The sequence below is a fragment of the Frieseomelitta varia genome, unplaced genomic scaffold, assembly GCF_011392965.1.
Source record: "Frieseomelitta varia isolate USP_RPSP 00005682 unplaced genomic scaffold, Fvar_1.2 scaffold_380, whole genome shotgun sequence".
NCBI classification, from domain to species: Eukaryota; Metazoa; Arthropoda; class Insecta; order Hymenoptera; family Apidae; genus Frieseomelitta; species Frieseomelitta varia.
The window spans coordinates 22,611-43,409 of NW_025110124.1; the positions used below are offsets into that span (position 1 = coordinate 22,611).

The 20,799-nt window shown below is 35.8% G+C and overlaps 6 protein-coding genes across 16 annotated transcripts in view; 4 read left to right on the forward strand and 2 right to left on the reverse strand.

Annotated features, from left to right (window-relative positions):
• Window positions 1–10: 10 nt before the first annotated feature.
• LOC122531241 (transcription factor IIIA-like) lies at window positions 11–4,124 on the reverse strand. The gene is made up of 6 exons (XM_043659010.1): window positions 3,919–4,124; window positions 3,659–3,820; window positions 2,707–2,807; window positions 1,651–2,628; window positions 1,281–1,406; window positions 11–1,198 (listed from the first exon to the last, which is right to left on the reverse strand). Exons 2-6 carry the CDS (start codon window positions 3,758–3,760, stop codon window positions 910–912), a joined length of 1,596 nt encoding a protein of 531 aa, XP_043514945.1. The 5' UTR covers window positions 3,761–3,820; window positions 3,919–4,124; the 3' UTR covers window positions 11–909.
• A 499-nt stretch (window positions 4,125–4,623) lies between these two features.
• LOC122531239 (glutamate receptor ionotropic, delta-2) lies at window positions 4,624–8,316 on the forward strand. Of its 3 annotated transcripts, none has more exons than XM_043659007.1 (10): window positions 4,624–4,705; window positions 5,126–5,399; window positions 5,794–5,855; window positions 5,918–6,094; window positions 6,178–6,404; window positions 6,481–6,590; window positions 6,692–6,885; window positions 6,972–7,071; window positions 7,158–7,253; window positions 7,525–7,667. In XM_043659007.1, the coding sequence occupies exons 2-10, from the start codon at window positions 5,324–5,326 to the stop codon at window positions 7,530–7,532; spliced, it is 1,050 nt and encodes a 349-aa protein (XP_043514942.1). In that variant the 5' UTR covers window positions 4,624–4,705; window positions 5,126–5,323; the 3' UTR covers window positions 7,533–7,667. The 3 variants fall into 3 exon arrangements, with proteins under 3 accessions (XP_043514942.1, XP_043514940.1, XP_043514941.1); XM_043659005.1 differs by having other exon boundaries at window positions 4,633–4,705; window positions 7,158–7,347; window positions 7,525–8,316; XM_043659006.1 differs by lacking the exon at window positions 4,624–4,705 and having other exon boundaries at window positions 5,114–5,399; window positions 7,158–7,347; window positions 7,525–8,316.
• A 111-nt stretch (window positions 8,317–8,427) lies between these two features.
• LOC122531243 lies at window positions 8,428–10,483 on the forward strand. 2 transcript variants are annotated; one of them, XM_043659011.1, is made up of 4 exons: window positions 8,428–8,829; window positions 8,981–9,460; window positions 9,529–10,180; window positions 10,270–10,483. In XM_043659011.1, the coding sequence occupies exons 2-4, from the start codon at window positions 8,995–8,997 to the stop codon at window positions 10,481–10,483; spliced, it is 1,332 nt and encodes a 443-aa protein (XP_043514946.1). In that variant the 5' UTR covers window positions 8,428–8,829; window positions 8,981–8,994. The 2 variants fall into 2 exon arrangements, with proteins under 2 accessions (XP_043514946.1, XP_043514947.1); XM_043659012.1 differs by having other exon boundaries at window positions 8,581–8,594.
• A 366-nt stretch (window positions 10,484–10,849) lies between these two features.
• LOC122531233 lies at window positions 10,850–14,896 on the reverse strand. 3 transcript variants are annotated; one of them, XM_043658991.1, is made up of 5 exons: window positions 14,672–14,893; window positions 14,162–14,447; window positions 11,385–14,026; window positions 11,225–11,298; window positions 10,850–11,016 (listed from the first exon to the last, which is right to left on the reverse strand). In XM_043658991.1, the coding sequence occupies exons 2-5, from the start codon at window positions 14,244–14,246 to the stop codon at window positions 10,899–10,901; spliced, it is 2,919 nt and encodes a 972-aa protein (XP_043514926.1). In that variant the 5' UTR covers window positions 14,247–14,447; window positions 14,672–14,893; the 3' UTR covers window positions 10,850–10,898. The 3 variants fall into 3 exon arrangements, 2 of the variants coding, with proteins under 2 accessions (XP_043514926.1, XP_043514925.1); XM_043658990.1 differs by having other exon boundaries at window positions 14,612–14,893; XR_006307227.1 differs by lacking the exon at window positions 10,850–11,016 and having other exon boundaries at window positions 11,219–11,298; window positions 11,385–11,521; window positions 11,607–14,026; window positions 14,162–14,896.
• Window positions 14,897–15,112: 216 nt separating this feature from the next.
• Window positions 15,113–20,110, forward strand: LOC122531236 (OTU domain-containing protein 5-B). 5 transcript variants are annotated; one of them, XM_043658995.1, is made up of 12 exons: window positions 15,113–15,678; window positions 15,858–15,950; window positions 16,506–16,597; window positions 16,759–16,892; window positions 17,078–17,220; window positions 17,308–17,463; window positions 17,524–17,680; window positions 17,759–17,970; window positions 18,052–18,186; window positions 18,250–18,405; window positions 18,481–18,667; window positions 18,814–20,110. In XM_043658995.1, the coding sequence occupies exons 1-12, from the start codon at window positions 15,541–15,543 to the stop codon at window positions 18,957–18,959; spliced, it is 1,749 nt and encodes a 582-aa protein (XP_043514930.1). In that variant the 5' UTR covers window positions 15,113–15,540; the 3' UTR covers window positions 18,960–20,110. The 5 variants fall into 5 exon arrangements, with proteins under 5 accessions (XP_043514930.1, XP_043514929.1, XP_043514932.1 ...); XM_043658994.1 differs by having other exon boundaries at window positions 15,114–15,678; window positions 17,072–17,220; XM_043658997.1 differs by having other exon boundaries at window positions 15,114–15,678; window positions 17,072–17,220; window positions 18,067–18,186.
• A 562-nt stretch (window positions 20,111–20,672) lies between these two features.
• Window positions 20,673–20,799, forward strand: part of LOC122531245 (serine/threonine-protein kinase Nek5-like) — a 3,917-nt gene continuing 3,790 nt past the window's right edge. For both annotated transcript variants that reach the window (XM_043659016.1, XM_043659014.1), the window contains exon 1: window positions 20,673–20,721. The gene's annotated coding sequence lies outside the window, so the exon portion shown is untranslated. The remainder of the gene's footprint in view (window positions 20,722–20,799) is intronic.

Here is a 20,799-nt window from a genome sequence, read left to right on the forward strand (position 1 = left end):
TAGTGGAATCTCTTTTTCAACTTACTATTGCACTTTATTTTTCAATGTACAGACATATAAATGAAAATGCTATGTAATGCTTATTTACCTACAATATCTACTACAATAACTACGACATGATCTAACATAAATTACATTAAAATGATACAATAATATAAAATAGTAAAAATTAGTATGGAAAGTCAAGAGTTTTATATTAACATGCGCACAAATTACTGCAGTGAACAGTTTTTTCTCGTGGTTTTTCAAGAATTTTATTCTTATATCTGCCACACTAGGCATATCAATCTACGAAATTGTATTTTTACTTTGCGTTTACTGTTGTATTGATTGAATATTGAGTTTTAACATTTTAAATTTGTTCGAGTTGCTTTTCATATCTTTTTTTTTTTAAATGTAAATATTACAAACAAGTCGATTTAATATTTATTTTGTATATGATGTTTGTAATAACATTTTTTACTACATTGTGAATAAATTTCAACAAAATATACTTAAAAACATTGAAAATATGTTTTTTTTTTTATTCATTTTAACTTTCAAATAAAAAGTTAAATTTAATCTAACATTATAAGCTATGAAATTTGTATCGTATATTTGCACTGAAACAATTGATATTTATAGAAAAACAACTCTGATAATCCTAGAGTTATCTCTCTATTTTACATTTCTATGATTTGGAGTTATAGTCACAAAGATTTGAGTAGTTAACGAGGGCCGTCCCTCATAAAACAAATAAAAGCGTAATTAAAAAGTGACTAGTCAAAAAGATAAAGAATGAAGAATAGAGACGTCTCTATTCGTAAAGAAGGAGGAACAATAATTCAAATGCTTGCGGCCCCGGTAAAGTACTCTGATTCACCGCTATAATTAATTATTCTCACGTTTACGATGCCAACCTGTTTGGAATCAATCCCGCGCCTCCTTCTTAACAACCGACGACGATCTTTGATCATCAGTACTTATTGTACAGTCATTTACATTAATATTGTTCTTTGCTTTAAAGTCAGTCTTAAAATTTGCTTGCGGGTTAGTAGTATCATCTTTAAATATCTCAGTGTAATGAAAACTACTCCCATTCCCAGTCTTTGTATTTGTGCTAGCATTATTACCAGTGCCGTTTGAATGCACTTCGGTAAAGTGCTTGTAGAGCATTACTGTTGTACTAAACTCTGTTTCACATCCAGGAATTTTGCAACTAAAACATATTTTGGTTTGAGGTAACAAATTCAGGAATGTTTGTGAATACAATTGCTTTTAGAATCGACGACACAACTTACCGAAATACTTCACTATTTTTAGTCCCTTGTACTAGTGGCAGTTTTGAATTAGCATGATTGTCCTGGTAATGTTTCCACAGACCGGTCACATTGCTCACCTGAGCTCCACAACCAGGAATCTTGCATCTAATTAATATACAATTAAAATTAACAAACAACTTAAATAAAAAGATCAATTTTTTCATAATATTTGCAGCAATAGTAATTACCTGAGACGCAAAAAATACAATAGAAACTAGAATTTTAAATTACGTTTGATAAATTTTACTAAGCTTCTAAAATCATGAAAACATGTATCTCCTTTTACACATGACAAATTAAAAAAAAAAACATCGTTTTTGCTACTAGATATCAATAATTTTAAACTTACAAGAAGAAACTGACGGTTGAGGCTTTCCCTTGTTTTAATTTCAGTATCGATTTATTAGAATTCGAACTAATTGTATTGGCTGCTAGTTTATGACTATCCTGGTGATGACGATAATGGGATATGTACTTGTATTTTCTCCCACAGCCGTTAACTGCACATTTGTAAATTTCTTGCTTGTACCTAGACATACGTTGTTTCTTTGGGGTATACTCCTCGTCGTCCGAACAATTGCTGTTCGTTTCCATAGTATTTTCGTCGGTTTTTGAAACATCGCGGTCGAGTTCGTTTCTAAAAATTTTCTCTAGATTATCTAGCTCGATTCGGTGCTCCTGATTTCTCGCGTTCATACTGCAAATTTCATTTTTCATATTCTTAGTAATGGTAATATCACCGTTTACGTAAACTACATTAGTCTTTTCCTGGGAATGTTCACTTTGGAGTTCTGAACATTTGTTGGTGTTACTCTCGTACTTAGACAGAAAATTCTCTGTATTTAGTATTAAACTTTCGTTTATAGAAAATGCGCCGGCCTCGTTCAAAGACTCACTAACGGAAGAGTAATCTTCTTTCGGGCTATCGTTCGCGTTACCCTGATCATGGACTACTTCGTTCTTTTGTTGTGCATTATCGTTTCTGAGAAGATTTTGCTCGTTATTATTTTCGTATTGGCATACTTTTACCGCGAGAGATTCGTTTGTTCTCTTCTCGTAACATTCATCTGCGCTTTGTACAACTTCCTCGTCCATTGCATTCTCAGGATCTTCGAAGCATATTACTTCCGGCTCCGTTGGCAATGCTGGCGGTTGTCTATGGCAGTTTTCGATATGTTCCTCTAGATTAATACTGGTTGTATGCAAGGAGCCGCAATTTGTATATGGGCATATAAATACATTTGTTTCATTATTGTGCCATTCTTGATAATGACGCCACATACTTCCAGGGTCCGACAATTCTTCTCCACATCCTGGTTCTCGACAACTGGAAATTTAATTACTAGCTAGAAAAACAATTTCACCAGTTTTTCTCTTTTTTTATAGTGAATGAATAACGACTTACATAAACCTAATCTTCAAAGCCTCGAGAGCCTCATGCGTTTTGTATTCATCTTGGTTAGTAAATGTTTTGCCACAGCCTCGTTGTTTGCAGGTATATATTTCCTAAAAACATATTATTGAATATCTGAATTCAATATTATTAAATTTCAATTAATTTCACTCTGTTTTGTGTTTCTATATATTACTATTGAAATATAATGACCAAATAGGCAAAAGATTGACTTATACCATTATACAATGCAATGTTCTTTTACCATAGCAAAGTACAATTTTGTAATTTTGTAACGGTGCAACTTTGCAATGGTAAAGAAAACGTAATGTTCTTTGATAGTATTGAATTTTACAAAAGTCATACTTTGTGGCTGTACACTTATTGGATGTAAACTTTTTCAAGTTTGTAAAATACTTTTTTAAAGTGTACAGCCATTGTAGTAGTTAATATTAGCCATTCTCCACCATAAAGGAGGAGAGTTTCATATTTACAAATTCTTTTAATTAGATTAGGACTTCATCAATTATTATATGCTGTTTATCATTAAAAAGAGTTTGTACATGTATATACAATGAAAAATGGTTGCTATTTTTAATGAGAATGTGACTATCTTCTATGTTATACAATTTTTTCTTTTTTATACGGGTTAAATATCTAAAATATATACCACACTTTGATTTTATTTGTTCGACTCTCAAAAAATCGAGAAATGTAACAACTTTCAAAATGCTGACAGACTCAACAATGATCGACTCAGCAATGCTCCATGATGCAAATTTACAACAGAACACTCAATTATTTTCTTATTTCCGTTCTCTCGTGTCGTAGTGTTAACTCCGACGAGTATAAAAGAGTAACTTTGACCGTGTAACGTAAGAAACTGACGAACACGGACGAACGACAGGCGATTTGTTTTGAGTTGGAGGTCATTGAACCCAGCGAGTGCCTCCGGCGGCTGTACCTTCTTCGGGGCTATTTCCTCGATGGTACGATTCCTGGAAACGAATCTGATGACGCTCACTTCGGCGGGCCTGTCCGTGCATGTATCCGTACCCTGGCCCATCCTGCGGCCAATATGCGTGGAGAACGGGCGAATGACGACGCGTTTCGATGCTCACATAACCTGCATTCACCGACGAAGTAAAACAGAGAATTGAGTTTTCCCAGGCCCTCGACGGGACAAAAGCCCGAAACGGGACGCTTTGCTGGGGGTTTACTCACCAACGAAGTGCGCTCCCCGTTCGCGCCGCGATGCCTCTCCTTGTTTCACCTCATATTACAACATTCGCTGCAGTATCAATCATTTGTTGTCATTTCAATATATTCAGGCTGCTATTCACAGCACAGCCGTCTCTCTGCCTATCCTTCAATTCTTTCCGTGCCTATCTTCACGTCGCGTCGGGATTAACGTGTATCGATAAGTCGCGTCGATCCGTGCTGTCTCTCGTTCGTCCCATCGATTTTTGAAATGTGACTCTTGGCGGATACGTAACTGTATCGTTCTCGATATATCGCTAACATAGGAATGAAACAAGAAAGAAGAGTCGAAGAGGTTCGTTTTTCGAAGGAAAAAATCTTCCTTGAGATATACGTACATTATCAGGTTTCTTTCAATTTTTTGCAACGGCACGTTGCTTTCAAATGGCGCAATAATCAAATGGCCAAGTCGTAAAAAGAAAATTCATCCAAATATATATATATACTTTTTCCGCTACTAATTTTATTAATATCATTTAATTATATTGCAGTGATCTTTAGCTGGAAAGAATTTTCACAAATTGATTCAGCGCAATTTGTACAATATGGTGTGTTTCGTTTTTTCTATCTTCTATGCATAAGTAAGGTCCACGTTTTTGTTTTTTTTTTTTTCTAGTTGAATTACTCGTTTTTTTTCTCTCTTTCCGATTCTAGACTGTTATTTAAAATCTGCGCCACGGATGCTTTTGTTGGTCTTTGTACGGCATTGTATGGAATAATCAAACAATTCAAAGTGATTATATTCCTACAGGTGTTTCTTTTCTTCAATAATATATATTTTATTTATTAGTATATATAGTATAATATAGTATATAGTAATAGTACTATAGTATAATATAGCATAATATAGTAATAGAACTATAGTATAATATAGCATAATATAGTAATAGTACTATAGTATAATATAGCATAATATAGTATGTAGTAATAGTACTATAGTATAATATAATATAATATAGTATATTTCTGCTTTATATCATAAGGAATTAATTAAACAATTCATATTACCAATTCAAAATAATTATACTGTTACAGATGCATGTTTTCTTCAATAATATATATTTTACTTACTACAGTATACATGCATGTATATATTTTGTTATTTCTGTTTTTTATGTATGAAATTTATTGAGAAATTTCTACGAAAGTGGATCGATTTTCATGCTTATAGTACTCGAAGGTGTTAATGCGTATGCCAGTCACTACGTAAACATGGTCAGGTCGCTATTAGCCAGAATGTCACCTGCACGTCGCTATCGATTTATATAGGTGCCAGTTTCATTGTAAAAAGCAGAGTCTATCAATATACGATCGTCTACATTTAAATACAATCAATTCAGATCGATGTAATTTTAGTTTGGATTGAAGGATGCGCGTCCTTTGCTCGTTACTTCTTGTAGCATTATTTTTTATTCAAGAACGTACACAATGTGTCCGTGGTGAAGGTACGTATGTAGATAAATACATGATCGATTTCTAAACCCATTTCTTAATAAGGATATATAATTAATAACGATATATAAATTATATAAATCATATTGTTGCACGACATTTAAATTACATTTGTACATTTCTCGATATTTTTATTTTTATTTTCTGTTGTATTATTCTCCGATTAATTCTATTAATTGAAAAATGTATTGATTTAGTATCTCTCCGTGTTTAACTTAGAAATGTGAATGAATCAATCAGTTACTATTGTGTTGGCACTTTAATATAAGTGTAAGATTTTTGCTATTAAAACTTTAATATAAGTGTAAGATTTTTGGTATTTAAACTTTAACATAAGTAAGATTTTTTAAAAAAATTCCTCATTTTTGTATTACTTTGTACTCATAGATAGCATAAGCGATACAAATAATGCGGAGGTACCGTTGCAACTGACAGTAACATCGTGGAATGTAAGTCTGATCGAAAGAATTCAATGTATTTTCCGTTTTTAAGTTGAGAATATTTTTTACAGGACATGCCTTTCTCAGGAATTGTGCAGGAAAATGGAAAATGGATTGGTAAAGGGTATGCGTTTTACATTTTTGATTTACTCAGTTTAAAACTGAACTTTACCTATACCATTGTTCCACCAAAAAAACATATTTTGGGAAATAAAGATAACGGCGTTCTTAGTTTACTCTACAACAAGGTATCATTCGAGAATTTGTACTATGATACAATGATGAAAGTAGCTCAATGATCTGTTCGTTAAAAATTTATTTCATTTCGTAGACAGTAGACGTAGCTGTTGCATTTCTTCCTGTATTACCAGAAATGGGTCAATATTGCACGTTTAGCACTCCATTGGATGAAATGAAACTAACTGCTGTGATGAAGAGGCCTCAGGACTCAGCTACAGGTTCTGGTCTTCTGGCACCCTTTGAAAGAACTGTCTGGCTATTGGTTTTAGCTTCACTAATTTTTGTGGGACCGATTATTTATCTTTTCGCCAATATAAGGTTTCTGACAAATTTTTAATAATTTCCACGACTATTGTGGTCGGTAAGAATTTTAATTCAATCGTTTATTACGTAGAGCGAAATTGTGGCACGATCCCACTTCTGAAAACTTCAGTTTGTCCTCCTGTTTTTGGTTCGTTTATAGCTCTCTGTTGAAGCAAGGAACAAATATTGTTGCTACAACTGGTAAAATATATTGACTAATTTTAAATACTCGTTATTAGACTACGGATGTTTAATCTATTCACTATTATTATAACTTTTTAATACTATAATTGGATTGGCAGATTCTACACGAATGCTTTTCGCTACATGGTGGATTTTTATATTGATTTTAACGTCCTTCTACACGGCGAATCTCACCGCGTTTCTCACAAAGCCTCAATTTACGCTGTCTATTAGTTCTCTGCAAGATATTGTTAAGAAAGGGTATAGCTGGGTTACCTATGAAGGACGCACGATTGACTTTCTTCTTTCTCAAGTAAGAGAGATCTTTCTAAGCGTTTGTTGAATTATCTTTTTTAATAATAATAAAAAACTTTGACGTACAACTCGTCACTTTCCCAGAACCATCAAACCGAATTGAGTATATTGAACGCAACTAAAACGCCTCAAAATTTTGAATACCACGAGTCCTCGAAAGATATTTTACAATTAGTCAGCACGAGTATGTACTAAATATTGTAATATATAAAGAGACATCGTAAAATCATTTCACGAATTTTTCTCATCCGATTCTCCCTCTTCTTTTAGAAAGACTCTTCCTGGCAGAAACGCATTACTTGCAAACTTTAATATTCGAGAACTACGTGAAAAAGACTCGTCAACGCTTGGACCATAACTTACGTTGTACGTATGTTATAATGCCTGGTAGCATTTTAACAACCAGCCGTGCCTTTGGCTTTCCACTTAATTCAACTCTTGGAAAAAATATCAATCTAATGTAAGATTCATAATAATTACAATTCTTTACAAGATTTACAATTCAGTTCCATTCCAAGTCATTTGCTAAAAATAAGGACAACTGTTTACCATCTCCATTCTTCTTTTCTTTTTTTCTTTTTAGGATAGAAACTTCGTTGTGACAATATTGGTATAATTTCTTTGGTTATCATTGCAGGCTGTTAAAATTACTAGAAACCGGTATTATAAATCAGAAGAAGAAAGAGGATCTACCATTAGCTGAAATCTGCCCAGTTGATCTTCGATCGAGCGAGAGACAGTTGCGAAACACCGATCTTCTTTTGACATACAAAGTTGTCGTGGCTGGATATACAATCGCTGCGATTATCTTTTTATTCGAATTGATATACGCGTTTATATCGTATCGGATGAAAAATAGTAAAAGAAGAGTCTGCTTGTCCTGTTGCGCACCAAAAGCAAAGGCGCAAAGCTTTTCAAACAATAACTTCTCAGCGCAGAATTTTGTGACTTTAAAAAGAAGTCCACCAGCGATTTATCAGTATCCTGACAATGTTTTGATGCAACGAAAACAACAACTTATCAACGGAAGAAGTTATTACGTGGTCACCAATCCGTACGGTGACCGAAAATTAATTCCGATCGGAACTCCTTCCGCATTTTTATTTCAATACGCAGCCTAATTGTACTGAAGATATGTAAGATACATATGGATATATCTTTTCTACTTAATATACAGACATTTGTATGTTAAATTAATTTGAAAATTGAAATTGATACTCGATACAGGAATTTCCTATTTCTATTTTTGTGAAATTGTTATGATATTGAGGATTATTACGATATCATATTAAATTATTATGACATAGTTTATATTTATAATACGAATTTTAAAATTCCCTGACGTTCAGGAATTGTATCAGGATTTTTAACACTGTGTATAAATGTTGTGGAGTGTTGCAAAAAAGAAGGAAAATATAATGTTTGTGAATTTTTGTATTTCTAAACTTATACCTCTTTTAATTGATGAAAATCCTTGTTGTATTTATTATAACTTTTTTCTCCATTGACAATATGATCTTTGTTAGATCGTATTAAATTACATACACACATGTGCACACATACATTCATGTATATTATCAATAGTATGTAGTTATATTTGAATAGATAGTAAGAACACTATTTAGGGAATTTGATTTTTATCGTAACTGATCAATTAATATTCTCGCGCTGTTGGTAATACTGAATTTAAGATTGGGGAGTGAACAAGTTAGTAAACAATACGAATAGTAAATTGTTCGTTAGATTGCCCGGGCGTTTTTGTAAATATCTACTTGTGTTCTTTTGTATTTATGATACTTTGTCGTTGGCATTTCAAATTAAATACTTATCAACTATGTGATTTAGCGTTTTTACAGAAAATTAAACACACTTCCTGTTGTATTTTATTTTGTTTTGCGAAAAAATATTTTCCCTGTTGTATTTTTGATAACAAATCTGTGAGGTAATTATACAAATAAAATAAATTTACATATTTTTTCTTATCACCTGTCACGGTAATAAATTGTTTCCAAATTGTGCAAGTATCTTTTCTTTGATATAAGGTAAGAGTCATCACTGTTTTGCAAATATTTAACAAATAATATATTTTGTAGGAAAACAGAGTGAAATGGCTGAGGCGGAAATCTGTGGATTTCTGGATGTCAAGTTTTGTGGCAGTAAGTCCAAAGTTCACAGAGTTAAAAGAAGAACGTTGGGCCCTTGGAAGACTTGGAAGAGACATTGGTGTTCTTTCGAGAAACTAAGCTCTGGAGAAGGTCTCAGAATGAATCTTGATTACTGTATTAGCAACGACAATAGTACCTCGTCGAATGACAAGGAGAATTTCATAGTAATACCGTCGGATGTTGTTGTTTGTCGCGCCCAGTCCAGATCCAAGCAATTTGCTTTCGGCATATTTCCCATTAAAGAAAGAAAACCATTACTCTACTTGGCTGGCAATTCGGAAACGGAGTCACAACGGTGGATGACAAATATCAGGCAGCTGCTGAAACCCAGAATACTTAAATTTGAACCTGGATCTTACAAAGTATCTATAGTTGATAACCTGCACTCCAAGGCATCAGGGCTGACAGGTATTTAAATCATTGCTCGTGGAAAGAATTCGTGCTTCTTGAAATTTAATTGCTAAAGTATTCTCCAGGGCTGTACGGCGACTTGACGACCAACACATCAGGAGTTGTGATAAAAGATATTCATTCAGGAGAGATATTAGAGAATTTTAAGTGGTACGAGCTGAATCAGTTCCATTTGGTTACGGCAGGACGACCAGACGACGTTAAATGTATTTGTGTAATTCATACAACAGAAGAGTTTCGCGCCGGGATCGGTGAACTGCATTTATTTTGTTTAGAAGCTGGCGAATTGTTGCAAGATTTGGTAACTCAGGGCCGTGGTCCAAAGCATAAACAAATTAAAACGAGGCCTCACAGCTTAAGCGAAGGCGATATTAGAGTATGCCGTGACAAGCGTCCACGTTGGTTTTCAGTAACAACTGAAAAAATGAAGTTAAAAGGAGAACCAAATGAAAAATACGAAGAAATAGGTTGTAGGACGTCTAACAAAATGAATGAGGATGTTTATCAACCAGAACCATATAGTCATCATCATACTAGAAGTCACTCGGATATTTCTGTAACATCAGGGATTTATGAAGAAATTCCAGACGAGTTGGAAAAGAATGCAATAGCTACTTCAAGTTTCTACATGGAGCATTTCCTTCGTGATCGATCAGAAAAACCACCACCTTTGCCCCCACGACAAAGGTGCGCCTCAGAGTCCATGAAAGGAAGCAGGTTTGTATCTATTTAATTTTCTTTGTTACATGGCAGAATTATACTTATTTGATATTACGTTTATTTTAATATATATCTTTTCTTTTAAGATGCAGACTGGAAAATGTTCAATCCTTTGGACCCACTAGCTCACCTCTATCAACATCTCCTGAAAACTCTGTACAGATTGAAAGAAATAATTCAGAATTTCAAAGAATAACGGACGAGTCTAGTTATGTTCCTATGTCACCACGATTAAAAGATATCACATTAGTAGAAATGCAAGCAGCTCTACAAGAAAATGATTACGTTTTCATGCGATAGACGGAACGTTAGCTGCGGTACGGTGAATGAATTTCCGTGAGAGATCTTAATATTTGCTATCTAATGCTTGGTATCTATTTCTTCTGAACCATTTTTTAAATGTATATACACATGTTTGGAAGAAGATACAAAAGACGAAGCATGGTTGGTATTAATTCAATTACATGCAGAGACAAGAAATGATTGAATACTTTTAAACAATTTTAAGCATTATTGAAAACCTACTGATTTGTACAAAATTTCATATACTTTATTCAAAATTATAAATTTGTACACGTGCGAGGCTTCCGTTTTCGGAACTGTATTGGAGCGCATTGTCGCAGCAGATCCATATTGCTTAAATCAGTTTAAAAAATTTCCTTAATATCAATTTTCCAGTTATAATTAAATTCTCTAGATTCTATATATTTTTAAATTAATCTGCAGCTGTTAATCGATGTTTCGAGGCTAATCCGTGATTTGTAAAAATATCAAATTCTTCGCGGTTTAAAAGAGCTCCACGTACATCGTCCAAAACGATCACCTTCGGATATCTACAAATAAAAGAAAAAAAAAGACTGTCATAATTTTGTGATAATACACACACACACACACATATATATGTATATACATATATACATAAATATTTATATAAATTATCATTATATATTTGATATTTGCATTACAAAAAAAATTGTGAATTTTATACGAAATATATGTATATATATTCAAATAATCCAGTTGGAAAAAAGATATATTTACCCATTGTCGCTGCATCTTTCCCAAGCTTTCGCCAAAGACATTCTAACTAAATCTTCAACAAGACATTCGACAGCCTAGCAAAATATAAAACATGTACAAACATTTGAAAGGATTCTGATTAGTTTTTAAATTGAGTAGAAGTACTTAAATAGAAACATACTCGCATTATCATACGTCCAGCCGCACAGTGTGCAACAGTGGGTACAATTTCCTCGGAGATTAACTTGATACCAATCTCCCTGGCAGTTTCGCAAACAAAATCGTGAAACGGCACCAATCTCTTCTCAAGTTCCAATACTGTAATTGTTGCGTTTGTAAATTCCTTGCTTTCTCTCGTTTCTTTTAGTCTTTTTTTGTTTTCTAGTGTATTATCAGTATTTACCACATCAACTTCAATGTCCAGCTCACTGGAGTAACGCGAATCACTATCGAATAAATTATCGTTCGATTGACTCGAATAGATTTCAAGCCACTTGTAAAAAGCACTGGGCTGCGTGCACGTGGAGATTCTTTTCGCGACCGCGGAGCCAGGTAAACTTTTCTGCTGTTTCATTGAACGGATGTTAAAATTTGAAGAAAGGGGCGTGTAACCATGCAATCTTGCCCAGATCATTATTTCCTTGGTGCTCCATAATTCCTCCTCAGTGAACGACCTTTTCCTCAGAAAATGATGTATCATTTTTGCTCGATGCCATTCGCAGGCAATACGCTTCGCTTCACTGTAGCTAAAAAATTCCTCCTGGCTCACGCAGGCATAAGGATGGAGTCCTCTGTAATCGCAGTCAAATGCGTCCCAAGTTATCATGGGCATTCTTCTGATAATGAATCGCAGCAGGGCCTGAACATTTCGAATATTTGTAACTTCAATCGCCCGGTATACTTGGTCGTACAACTCTTTTTTACTCTGAAGCTTGTATTTGTCTTTGCCTAAAGTGATCTTCTGACGTGATAACTTATACTCTTTCCACACCTCTTCTGTGTACGCTTTCAACATTTGTTCAGTGACAATTGGCTCTTTCTCAATATTGGAGGAAACGTCGCTTGACAAGTTTCTTTTCTCGGCTATTTTTAGCACCGGCACGTTGGAATTTACATTTAGGAGAACACCTTTAGAAACTTGAAGCTTCGCTCCCTGTTGCGTCTTTGCTCCGTTGAGATTTCTCACTTGGATTCTGGCTTCTGCGACTGGCGGCTTTCTCAACAAGCTAACACTGCGAGATGCAGCTAAATTTGCTCTCGATTTTGTCGAATCGATACTGCGAACATAATCCGCACTTGCCATATCGACATGTATCATGTTATTGTTCCGGAGGACTAAAACATGTTTGTTTGCAGATGGTTCAAACAACGGAGGGATAGAAATTTCCAACGGGCAAAGGTTTGAATGAATCCTGGAACAACTTAGCGGAAGCACTCTCGATGCGTTCAGATCATGTTCGTTTGACAAAAATACACCAATAGTTCCCGGTTCCTCCTTTACTTTCACATTTGTGAAATATCCGTTTATTAAAGATTCATTAGTTTCAGGAAGCTCTCCTGTATCTTCTTCCTGCCGATTATTTATCGTGACCGTTTTACGCGAGGATGAGCCAGTCGACGTTACAGACGAGTGATTGATAGTTAAATTTCTGTCGGAATTTAAATACTTGGGGCCACAGTAATCATGGTCAAGCTCTATACAGAATAGTTGTTTCTCGTTTGTTAAATTTTCAGTTTCCGTGTCCTCCAGTGGTTCCTTCTTGACTATCACTTCACAATTCTTGTTTTGTTCCAATTTTGATGTTTCATTTACGCTTACGTTACTCGTGAAATCGGACAGGAGATTCGGGTCTTCGTAGTTCTCCAGCTTCACCGTCACGCAATCATTAATCGTGTCGCTCCCGTTCAAATCTTGATTCGCGACTTTGTCCGCATTTCGCCTGAAATTTCGAGAATCTGCGTAGATCCATATATCGACAAGTGTCTCGGATCCTAAAGTTTGCAAACCGGTGTAAGTGCGGTCCAGCTTCAAATGATGTATTATGTCCATTGGTTTGTTGAGAGCACTTTTAAAGTGCAGTTGTACTCTCAGCGGGAATTCACCCCAGCCTCGTCTCGAGAGGCAGAACGGTGCTGACGTAACCTCGACAACGTCGTTGGGCCTGTAACTCGGGTGTAAAAAGAATCTGACCTTGCTGACAAAACCACTAATGTCAGGATTCTCTTTGTCCCCTCTGACGTACATTGTCCATTTGTGGCTAGCTGCGTCTTCCCTCCATTCCGGAGGGATCCACTTCGAGATGTTTCCAATAATTATGCGTTTCCTCGTCTTGTGCCTGGTGCCTCTCGACGGGCACTGAGACTCCGGGACTCCACTTTTCGGCGGGATGTAACGGGGGATTTTCTTTGGCCGCGATTCTTCATCGCGCACCTCGTTGTTCCTTTTCTCTAATTGACACTGCTTAGAAATTTGTTTCGTTCCACCAACAATACTAGACGACGATGTCGAGACTGACTGCGACGCAGTGAAATCACTGTTGGATCCAGATGCAACTGAACTGTCGGTTAACTTGGGTGCTTTGCCGATCAGCTGTTTTATCGCGGGATGAATTTGCGTTTGCTTTGGCTCTCCGTTCTGCGAATTATGACATTGTTTGCGATTGTAGAAATCAGCAACGATAACGCAGCGTAAAAGATGAATGATCTTTGTTGCTCTGTGCAATCTTTCTTGTATCTCCAGAACCTCCTTCTCTTTTGCACTGATCTCCTGACTGAATTCCCTTTCAATGATGGCGGTTATCTTTCTCGCTGTGCTGCTTCGTGCTAAAACGAAATAAAAGTGAAAATAACAACAAAATATACAACTACCTTCGTATATTATTCAATTTCTTTTTTTTAGCAATGCTACAATAAAAAGTGTCGTTGGAATTAAATACAAGTGCAATACAACGTATGTACCATTTTCTTCGAAAATTCGTTGATGTTTCTCGTCACTTGCGTCGGACGGCCCGTAATCGGGATCTTGATCTTTTAAGGCACTCATTTACCATAGTCGTTCTCGAACGTGTGATAATCAAATTGGAAAGATATTCGAAGCCGATTTTTTTTATTCTTCACGCGTAACAGAGAAGCTACGCCTTTCTCAGCGAGTGATTTTCTTCCACAATGTATATGTACCGTGTAACTTCTCGTCAAACCACCCGTCGAGCGGGTAGGATAACAGTTTAAAGTGTCGACTTCAATTCTGTAAACAAACGACGGAGGTTATATTCCATCACGAGACACTCCATTTCAGTCAGCGGCGGTGATTAATTTTAAAAATTAGAAAGTCCACTGCACACCGTTTGACTATAATTTTCTTACACACATTATTAGAAATGTGATATATCATAGTGACAAAATACGTACGTATATGTACATATACACACGCAATATCGAAGTTCAGTCACTACACTGTCCATATGTTACCTCATATGACATCGAAATCTTGAGAGCGTGACAATATACGTGAAGTATGCCATTAGCGCGACGTAACATACATATGTAAAGTTAACGCTTAGTAAAAACAGGCGTGCTTCGTGGTACAAAAAAAAATCTGGTCAATTTCGTCACCCACTTCCCTAAAAGCGATGACTGTCGTCGTCGACGTTCTTCATTGTCGTGCCCGTTTATAGAACGACGATCTTTCAAACTTCTAACCTCACCTGATCCAATCTCGTCAATTCTCATTGGCGTAAAAAATTTGACAAAAAAGAAAAGGAAGAAAAAATCTCGAGTAAACGCGGCGACGTAAGGATTTTCAGGCCTCGTGTGGGGATTTTTTTTTCCTCTGTCTCTCCCAGAACAACCGATAGGTGTCGCGACCTAGGGACTTTCGCGCGACCGACGAGCTTCGACTAGGGGAAATGCCGCGCGATGGATTGGCAACAGGCAGCCTGGCAGAGTGTGTGCAAGTGTAGTCATGGCTGTCTGACAAAACATTCGAAATAACAAGAATTAACGCGGCGGTTGGTTGTCGAGGGTGCGATGTCGTGTTGCCCGCGAGGCGCAACACTGTCCTGACTCAGGTTACGAACGGTTGGTCAGTGACACGCCAGCGAAGGATCGATTCGCGGCCGCCTGGCACGTTTCACGGTGCGCCCGCTATAGATCACCGTCAGGAATAATAATAAATAAGTGGATCGGACTGTGGATCAGAGAGGGGAAAAAATCATCGTGTCGCGGAACCGAAGACGATCTCGCGCAAGAACGCCTCTCGGTGCTCCGTTCCGTGGTTTCCTTGCTGAGGCGAGCGTCGTGTTCCAACTTCGACCACCGACAACGATCGATTACGCAAGATGACCATTCTGTCGAAGAAGAAGACGAACGCTTCGAAGGACAGACGGGAAGGAGGTAGTACGTCCGAAGTCGACGTCCACGGCGTGCAGAACGAGCACAACCCCGGGTCCATCGCGCTACCAAACAGCCCGTATCAGGTGAATGAGTATAATGTCCACCTCCCCTTTCTCCCTCCCCTCCTCATCCCCGTTTCCGCCACCCTTGTCGAAGCTGCGCTACTCGCGCGAGCACCACTCTTCTAGCTGCTGCATAGTTGCTTATTTAGTTGTCGCGATAGCCCAGTCTCTCAACGAAAACGTTTTCCGATACGTGACAGGTACGTGCAGCGAATGGTTTCGCGGTTGATCTACATGGGGTACAGAGCGATCATGGATCCGGTTCCATCGTTCTTACGGGAGGCTCGTACGAGGTAGGAGATACATAAGGACCGATTATTTTCTTTTTTTTTCTTTTCTAACCCCCACCCTCTCCCTTCTTCTTCTCTTCATCCTCCTCCTCCTCCGCCACCTCCCCGTTGTCGCGCAATTCTCATAGTAAGTCACATTACGTACAAAACGTTTGGATTTTGGAAATTTGGTTTATCCCTCGTTTCTTCTTTCTTCTTATGTTTATTTCTACACATCCTCAGCTGTTATATTTCGCCGCTTTAGTCCGTTAGTGTTGGTGAAGATGTTTTTTCTTTTCAAAGAAGTTTTGTCGTTGTAGCTTGACACGTTGAAAGAAATAAAAGGTGACAACCATAGGGTCCTATGAGAATTAAAGAATGAAAGTGCCATTGTTGCTAACAATAAGTTATTTCACGGTATTCTAAATTTGTGAAAGTTTCTTGGAATATTCTTTTTTTTCTTTTTTGTTTTATAGATGATCATTAACTGCATGTACCATATCCTTCTATGATTAATAAGAATATATTATAATATATTCAACACACATTTCATGCATCTCATGTGTTTTTCCATTAAAGTCAAGTGTAGATCGTCGAGAAGACAAGCATTTTGAAGAAGGAAGTGGTCCCAGTCATGGCAAGCGTCATAGGCAACGGGCAAGTCCTCATAGGTATGACTAAAAAGTTTTCCAATTTGTTTATCATTTTATACAAAATGTAAATGTTTATATATTATAATATATACAACGTTTTATAATTTACATATATGCTTCAATCAATCTGTTATATCATTCATGTTTCATTTGTCTCATGCGGAGTTTTTGTTTTACAGTAGCTGTATCGGAAGAAATTCACGTTCCAAACGTGAAAGAGAAAGAGACAGAGGGCGAGAAAGAGACAGGGAGAGAGAAAGAGAACGTGAAAGACAGGCTACACCTCCCACTGCATCTGGCAGTGGTTTACAAGGTACATATTTCTAATGCTTCTTTTACCAATACATTAAGTTTATCGTGTAATATCTGAATAAGTATAAATCGGTTTAAATTATATTGAGAAAGATCATTTTTCTTTTACATTAAAGTATTTTTTTATATAAAATAAGAAAGTATTGTGTCAAAAAATAATGACTAATACATCTTACTTAGCTACAGATGGTAGTGTCATAGCTAACAACCGAATGGCTATTGTTGGGGCTGCTGCAAATATAGAACATGAATTAGCTAATGGATATAACAGTGGTGATGAATATACTGGCAGAACTGGGAATAATCTTACACTAGCTGAATGGCAAGAGGTTAGTTATGAATCGAATGTATATTGATTTAAGTGTTTTACTATTACCGAATGCTTATTGAAAATACATTCTATTTTTCATATATAGCGAGATAGGTGGTTTGAGAAACGAATGCGGAAAATGGGATTTATTGTCAAGAAAATGGGTGAAGACGGAGCATGTCTGTTTAGAGCTGTTGCAGATCAAGTTTATGGTGACCAAGAAATGCATGGTGTAGTTCGGAAGCATTGCATGGATTATATTGTAAGCATTGAGAACGAAGTATAAAAGTAAATTTATCATTTGTAACGTGTGATCTTTTAGGCTTCCAATCAAGAATTTTTCTCTCACTTCGTAGCGGAAGATTTTAGCACGTATGTAGATAGGAAACGGCAAGAGTATGTACATGGGAATCATATAGAGATGCAAGCAATGTCTGAAATGTATAATCGTAGCATTCAGTTATATTGCTACAGTACTGGTACGTATTAATATGCGCTTTGGTGAAGCAAATTTTTTTACACGTTTAACAATATCACCTTTTATAATTGTAATGCAGAACCTATTAATATTTTCCATACGATGGTTGAAAGTGATAATGAACCAATACGATTGTCTTACCAACGTGGTAGCCATTATAATAGTATAGTAGATCCGTATAAAGCTACAATTGGCGTTGGTCTTGGCTTACCATCATTTAACCCTGGCGCTGCAGATCGACAGCTTATATCAGATGCAGTTCGTCAAAGCGAAGAATTACATATTGAACAGGTGAAGAGTTACTAGAGTCAATTGTTACGTTTCAAATTTTTAACTTTAAACTTTAAACTTTTAATAAACAAAATAAAATAGAATTTTTGTGCGCAGACTATGCTAGAAGATAAAATAAAAGCAACTGATTGGGAAGCAACGAACGAAGCTATAGAAGAACAAGTTGCCAGGGAAAGTTATTTGCAATGGTTAAGGGACAATGAAATGCGAAAAGCTGTAAGTTGTGCAATTTTGTCGTAGATAAGTACGAAATGTTACTGATTCCTGATTTAATTAAAGCGATCAGCCAGTAGCAGCAGTACAAGTACGGTAACAAGTGCGCAACACAGTCACGCGCATTTTCATCCTCATGGAGGTCGTGGTCAACAACGTAGCCACACTTCTTCTCCGACCACAACTCAAACTAGCCAAGATAATTTGCGTAATTCACCAAAAGTCTGTTTTACACTAAGGTTACTAATAGTGTTATCTTGTATATTATGCTTTGTATGTTTTAATTTATAATTTTAGGTAAACGATTCCGTAAGATATAATAAAAGATCCCCGCAACATCAGTCAACACAAGGATCAACTATGTCTCACCTTGCCTCAGACTATGAATCTAAAATCTCTCAGGAACCTGTACCAGGTAGCAGTAAAGAGGCTCACGCTTCACCGGATATCTCGTTATTTAATCGTCTTCCTCCTGAAGTGTTTGGTAAGTTGAGTTAACGGTTAAATCAAATGTCAATAGTTAAATTAACTTAGGTAGAATGTACAATTAACCCGGGATTATCCACCTGGGGGTCTAGTGCAAGTACATCCCGGCAATGAATAATTTTCACTATGTCTGTATGTTGCTAGGTTTGACTGATTGGGAAGACAGTGATATACTTACGCAAGTTTTGGCTACGTCACAGCAAGAATACTTGGACAGCTTGAAACAATCACGGAGTTCTACCTCCTCTGGAAATGATACTAACAATATACTAGATTCCAGTAATAGTTAATTTTTAAAATCGTTATCGATAAAGTTTAAATGAATACTGAAGCAAAAATATATGCATTTGTATGCAGCGTTTTTCATAGGATGTGATATATCCGAAAAATAAGATAGTTCTAAATCAAAAAAAGAAAAGAAAAAAAGAATGAAGCAATTCTTAGTGTTATCACATGGTCATTAGTCACTGAGAGTCATCGATGATTGTGTTGAATGCATGCCTAATAAACTTAATTACCGATTTATTACAATACGTCATACTAATTTTTGTTAAAATCACTGTCAAATTAGATTCAAATTGCAAGGTATATCGAGTTTCCAAAGAAATGGTTGGATCGTAATTTTATCTAATACAATTACAATGTATTTATAAGATTTAGAATCTTGGTAAATGCGTGAATGTAAGTCGAATATTTTATAGTAGCAGAAGTAACAGTATGAGCAAATCAATATTCTTCTTTGATAAAACAATTAATATATAGAAGTGTTTTAAGTTTATTAAGGATGCATCTGCTTTCCTCCTCTAATAACGTTAAATATAATTAACAAAGAAATGATCACGTAAAAGCATCAAGAATTGTTCTCTTTAGTTAAAACGTTTTTGGTTTTACATATGGGTTTGACAATGCATCTTATGGGATACTCTGTACATATTGCAGTATCATCTAATTGCACTAGGGTATAAGGTGGTTTGCTTTTTTTCATTGAAAGTAAATGTTTGGTCAGCATAATCATCGTTCAATTTCATTTCAGACTTAACTATGTGTGCACGAGTGCTTCAGAAGTACGTAATCGTGTATACGTAAAACGTGTGCACTTTTTTTTTTTTTTTGAAAAATTAGTGTAGCCATATTGTTTTATCAGCAGTGTTTCATATTACTATGGTCAAGAAATTTTTTACGATCGATCCTTAAAAAGTAATCCCTTTTCTGTCGTTGTCCATCTATATTAAAGTCTCTGCGTGTTCTTGAATGCAGCGTTCATCTCATTATGGATTATGCAATTTAATCAGGTCAATTGCGTCGTCACATACTCTTTTTTTCTTTTTTTTTTTTTTTTGGGGTGGTATGATATGATACATCTAAACGCTTTAGAAAAAAACGAAATCTTTATTGCGTTATTTGTAAAAAAAGACAAATAAAACTACTATATGTAATTTAATGCCCGAATTTTCCCTATCTTCGCATATGTGCTTTCGTTAATAATGTAAAGAAGAAAGTGTCTACTAACACAAACCTTAGAGATCTCCTTAAATAGTATTAAAACTAAATACTTTACAAATTGTGAGCAAGCAAGAATGCGTTTTTTGTAAACACTTTTTATGAATAATAATAAATCCACAATCTATGCACGTCACATGTTCTCGAAATGTAATCAAATTTCATTTGTGCATTGCAAATTATAAGCATAAATGAAGGAGCAATGAATTCGTTGCAACTTTCGTGTGATTTTATTTTGTTAATTCACAATATTGCCCCGCCAGTTGTGAAACTGATTGAATCAAAAAATCGTACATATTATTAAAGCTGTATCATTCCAAAGCTTTTCTCGAAAAGCTGAATAACATTTAATCATTTAATCATTACATGTCGTTATGTATTATTCAGTTTTGAATACTTGGCTATAAATAGATGTATCCTGACATACTAGAAAAAAAAATTCAAAATACAAATATTGTTCGTATTGATCTATCATAACAAATCGATTACTGTTGCTCCATAGTCAAGCGTGTCTACGAATGTACGACATACAGCCATCTGATTTTGTTTTTTTTTTTTTTTTTTTTTAATTGTTTTTTTTCGCATTAAATGCGAAGTTAATTCGCATTAAATGCTTTATAAAGTAGAAAA

What these genes read in the sequence shown, in the direction of transcription:
- LOC122531241 (XM_043659010.1), bottom strand. Translation starts at nt 3,760, where the DNA reads ATGGGCCAGGGTACGGATACATGCACGGACAGGCCCGCCGAAGTGAGC. An exon ending in GCTTTGAAGATTAGGTTTAT is followed by an intron (nt 2,629 to 2,706) that starts GTAAGTCGTTAT and finishes TTAAATTTCCAG; the next exon opens with TTGTCGAGAACCAGGATGTG. An exon ending in TCAACCGTCAGTTTCTTCTT is followed by an intron (nt 1,407 to 1,650) that starts GTAAGTTTAAAA and finishes TATATTAATTAG; the next exon opens with ATGCAAGATTCCTGGTTGTG.
- LOC122531239 (XM_043659005.1), top strand. Translation starts at nt 5,324, where the DNA reads ATGCGCGTCCTTTGCTCGTTACTTCTTGTAGCATTATTTTTTATTCAA. An exon ending in TTTACAATTAGTCAGCACGA is followed by an intron (nt 7,072 to 7,157) that starts GTATGTACTAAA and finishes CTCTTCTTTTAG; the next exon opens with AAAGACTCTTCCTGGCAGAA. An exon ending in GGAAAAAATATCAATCTAAT is followed by an intron (nt 7,348 to 7,524) that starts GTAAGATTCATA and finishes TTATCATTGCAG; the next exon opens with GCTGTTAAAATTACTAGAAA.
- LOC122531243 (XM_043659011.1), top strand. Translation starts at nt 8,995, where the DNA reads ATGGCTGAGGCGGAAATCTGTGGATTTCTGGATGTCAAGTTTTGTGGC. An exon ending in CAAGGCATCAGGGCTGACAG is followed by an intron (nt 9,461 to 9,528) that starts GTATTTAAATCA and finishes AGTATTCTCCAG; the next exon opens with GGCTGTACGGCGACTTGACG. An exon ending in GAGTCCATGAAAGGAAGCAG is followed by an intron (nt 10,181 to 10,269) that starts GTTTGTATCTAT and finishes TTTTCTTTTAAG; the next exon opens with ATGCAGACTGGAAAATGTTC.
- LOC122531233 (XM_043658991.1), bottom strand. Translation starts at nt 14,246, where the DNA reads ATGAGTGCCTTAAAAGATCAAGATCCCGATTACGGGCCGTCCGACGCA. An exon ending in ACGAATTTTCGAAGAAAATG is followed by an intron (nt 14,027 to 14,161) that starts GTACATACGTTG and finishes ATTTCGTTTTAG; the next exon opens with CACGAAGCAGCACAGCGAGA. An exon ending in CTGGACGTATGATAATGCGA is followed by an intron (nt 11,299 to 11,384) that starts GTATGTTTCTAT and finishes ATATTTTGCTAG; the next exon opens with GCTGTCGAATGTCTTGTTGA.
- LOC122531236 (XM_043658994.1), top strand. Translation starts at nt 15,541, where the DNA reads ATGACCATTCTGTCGAAGAAGAAGACGAACGCTTCGAAGGACAGACGG. An exon ending in CAACGGGCAAGTCCTCATAG is followed by an intron (nt 16,598 to 16,758) that starts GTATGACTAAAA and finishes TTTGTTTTACAG; the next exon opens with TAGCTGTATCGGAAGAAATT. An exon ending in ATCTGGCAGTGGTTTACAAG is followed by an intron (nt 16,893 to 17,071) that starts GTACATATTTCT and finishes CATCTTACTTAG; the next exon opens with CTACAGATGGTAGTGTCATA.